Here is a 3,809-nt window from a genome sequence, read left to right as displayed (position 1 = left end):
ATATGCCAGCAAATTTGGAAAACACAGCAGTGGCCACAGAACTGGAAAAGGTCAGTTTTCATTCCAATCCCAAAGAAGGCAATGCCAAAGAATGCTCAAACTACCGCACAATTGCACTCATCTCACACGCTAGTAAAGTAATGCTCAAAATTCTCCAAGCCAGGCTCCAACAGTACGTGAACTGTGAACTTCCAGATGCTGAAGCTGGTTTTAGAAAAGGCAGAGGAACCAGAGATCAAATTGCCAACATCTGCTGGATCATCGAGAAAGCAAGAGAGTTCCAGAAAAACATCTATTTCTGCTTTATTGACTATTCCAAAGCCTTTGACTGTGTGGATCACAACAAACTGTGGAAAATTCTTCAAGAGATGGGAATACCAGACCACCTGACCTGCCTCTTGAGAAACCTATATGCAGGTCAGGAAGCAACAGTTAGAACTGAACATGGAACAACAGACTGATTCCAAATAGGAAAAGGAGTACATCAAGGCTGTATATTGTCACCCTGCTTATTTAACTTCTATGCAGAGTACATCATGAGAAACGCTGGGCTGGAAGAAGCACGAGCTGGAATCAAGATTGCTGGGAAAAATATCAATAACCTCAGATATGCAGATGATAACACCTTTATGGCAGAAAGCAAAGAAGAACTAAAAATCCTCTTGATGTAAGTGAAAGAGGAGAGTGAAAAAGTTGGCTTAAAACTCAACATTCAGAAAACTAAGATCATGGCATCTGGTCCCATCACTTCATGGAAAATAGATGGGGAAACAATGGAAACAGTGTCAGACTTTATTTTCTTGGACTCAAAAATCACTGCAGATGGTGACTGCAGCCATGAAATTAAAAGGGGCTTGCTCCTTGGAAGAAAACTTATGACCAACCTAGACAGTATATTAAAAAGCAGAGACATTACTTTGCCAGCAAAGGTCCGTCTAGTCAAGGCTATGGTTTTTCCAATAGTCGTGTATGGATATGAGAGTTGGACTATAAAGAAAGCTGAGTGCCGAAGAATTGATGCTCTTGAACTGTGGTGTTGGAGAAGACTCTTGAGTCCCTTGGACTGCAAAGAGATCCAACCAGTCCATCCTAAAGGAAATCAGTCCTCAATATTTATTGGAAGGACTGATGCTGAAGCTGAAACTCCACTACTTTGGCCATCTGATATGAAGAACTAATTCACTGGAAATGACCTTGATGATGGGAAAGACTGAAGGCAGGAGGAGAAGGGGATGACCAAGGATGAGATGGTTGGATGGCATCACCAATACAATGGACATGAGTTTGAGTAAGCTCCAGGAGTTGGTGATAGACAGGGAAGCCTGGCGTGCTGCAGTCCATGGGGTTGCAAAGAGTTGGACATGACTGAGTGACTTAACTGACTGAAACCACTTAAAAATGGGACTGGCATGTGGTCAGTTATTGTTATTAGGCTTGTGTGTGTATGTTCAGTTGCTCCTCTGTCCATGCAAGTTTTCCAGGCAAGAATACTAGAGTGGGTTGCTATTTCTTACTACAGGAGATCTTCTTGACCCAGGGATAGAACCTGGGTTTTTGCAATTGGCAGGCAGATTTTTCACCACTGTGCCACCTGGGAAGCCCATTATTAGGTTCAATGGATGTCTTATACTTGGGCCTGTTCAGTTCAGTTCAGTCTCTCAGTCATGTCAGACTCTTTGTGACCCCATGAATTGCAGCACGCCAGGCCTCCCTGTCCATCACCAACTCCTGGAGTTCACTGAAACTCATGTCCATCGAGTCGGTGATGCCATCCAGCCATCTCATCCTGTCGTCCCCTTCTCCTCCTTCTCTTAATCCCTCCCAGCATCAGGGTCTTTTTCAATGAGTCAACTCTTCGCATGAGGTGGCCAAAGTATTGGAGTTTCAGCTTCAGCATCAGTCCTTCCAATGAACACCCAGGACTGATCTCCTTTAGGATGGACTGGTTGGATCTCCTTGCAGTCCAAGGGACTCAAGAGTCTTCTCCAACACCACAGTTCAAGAGCATCAATTCTTCGGCGCTCAGCCTTCTTCACAGTCCAACTCTCACATCCATACGTGACCACTGGAAAAGCCATAGCCTTGACTAAATGGACCTTTGTTGGCAAAGTAATATCTCTGCTTTTCAATATGCTATCTAGGTTGGTCATAACTTTCCTTCCAAGGAGTAAGCGTCTTTTAATTTCATGGCTGCAGTCACCATCTGCAGTGATTTTGGAGCCAAGAAAAATAAAGTCTGACACTGTTTCCACTGTTTCCCCATCTATTTCCCATGAAGTGATGGGACCAGATGCCATGATCTTAGTTTTCTGAATGTTGAGTTTTAAGCCAACTTTTTCATTCTCCTCTTTCACTTTTATCAAGAGGCTTTTTAGTTCCTCTTCACTTTCTGCCTTAAGGGTGGTGTCATCTGCATTTCTGAGGGTATTGGTATTTCTCCCGACAATCTTGATTCCAGCTTGTGCTTCTTCCAGCCCAGAGTTTCTCATGATGTACTTGGGCCTGTAGTCATGTATTAATCAACTGATTTTGAATTGGATGTGGGAATTACTTATTGGAGATTGGAGGGCAGAAAAGAGAGTAGGAATGCATATTGCCACAATGCCCCTTTAAGAAAGCACGTATGAAATTTTGCCAGTAAATTGGTTATAATCCGGCCCCCTTTTGTTACCCAGAGCCCAGTTAACCATCCTTACACACAAATTAGAGGTCTCATCCTTTTAGCCATTTGTGTATCCTTTTAATTGGACACATGAGGTAAGGGTCATGGTAAGTTGACTTGAGGGGGTTTATTAATCTTCAGTTCTATGCAGCAAGACAGTACATTGTGACAGTAGGCGACCCATTTCCATCCCAGTTTACAGCCGAAGTAACAGTCGCCGCCAAGTTGAGTGCAAGTACGGACTGTCGCTCCATTATTACTAAACACACTGTTCCCTGAAGGAGAAAAACACACACACACAAAAGAAAAAGTGGTCTTCAAAAGCCTGGGGGAAATCTTAGGGCTGTCCCCTCTTTCCTGGTGAATGGCTTCTCAGTTTGGGATTTTCCTTCTACACTCCATCCTCTCACCTGCTATTACATTTTGGCGAGGGTCACTGACTCCAGCACTAATCAGAGGAAGCCGAGGGAAACAGGATTGTAAATAGCTGGACAGTGATCTATGCATGTAGTGATAAGGGCTCCCCTCTTTTAAGCTGTGGCAGACTTTCAGGAGGTAGCAACAGATGATCAGGGCAGGGGCTGAATAACACTCAACTAGCTCTTGCCTCTAGCACCTCCGTTGACTTATACAGTGGTCCCCCTGCTGGGCTTACACCAATGGCTCTTTTCAAGTGCCTCAATCCTCGGAAGGCCCTCAATTTTCATGACCCACACCCATCATTACTTACCTGAAGGCAATGAGATCACCAGGAGGAAGAGTAACCCAGAGAGACGGAGTCTCATAGTTGATGAGGACACAGAGCTACAGCTTCCTGGGGGTGGCTATCTGGGAGGCTCCTTTATAGCGCTGGGCAAAGCTGGGTGGGGCTGGACACTGGCCTCATTCTATCTGGAGGGATACCCAGGGGAGACAGGCTTTTTCAGGATTACAGGAAAAGGAATCCCTGGCCCATTCTGTGTGGCTTCCTCTTCTACAAATCATGGGAGAGGAAAGGACTCAGTCAAGGTAGAAGAAAGGGAGACAGTAGGTATCATCATGCTCAGCACTGGGCACTATTCCTGTGTCACTTCAAATGGACACTGATGGGAAAATGGCAGGGAAATGTCTGCTTGTTCCTCCCATTCTTTGCAGTCCCACTGAAAAC

The 3,809-nt window shown here is 44.8% G+C and overlaps 1 protein-coding gene across 1 annotated transcript; it reads right to left on the bottom strand.

The window, feature by feature from the left end:
* Positions 1 to 2,764: 2,764 nt before the first annotated feature.
* Positions 2,765 to 3,447, bottom strand: DEFB136 (defensin beta 136). Its single transcript, XM_027550837.1, has 2 exons — positions 3,393 to 3,447; positions 2,765 to 2,937 (listed from the first exon to the last, which is right to left on the bottom strand). Exons 1-2 carry the CDS (start codon positions 3,445 to 3,447, stop codon positions 2,765 to 2,767), a joined length of 228 nt encoding a protein of 75 aa, XP_027406638.1.
* Positions 3,448 to 3,809: the final 362 nt, after the last annotated feature.

Source organism: Bos indicus x Bos taurus, chromosome 8 (genome assembly GCF_003369695.1).
Source record: "Bos indicus x Bos taurus breed Angus x Brahman F1 hybrid chromosome 8, Bos_hybrid_MaternalHap_v2.0, whole genome shotgun sequence".
NCBI classification, from domain to species: domain Eukaryota; kingdom Metazoa; phylum Chordata; class Mammalia; order Artiodactyla; family Bovidae; genus Bos; species Bos indicus x Bos taurus.
This window is presented reverse-complemented; position numbering and strand designations above follow the sequence as displayed.

Coding starts and splice junctions, on each gene's coding strand:
- DEFB136 (XM_027550837.1), bottom strand. CDS start 3,447: ATGAGACTCCGTCTCTCTGGGTTACTCTTCCTCCTGGTGATCTCATTG. Junction 2,938..3,392: donor GGTGATCTCATTGCCTTCAG/GTAAGTAATGAT, acceptor TTTCTCCTTCAG/GGAACAGTGTGTTTAGTAAT.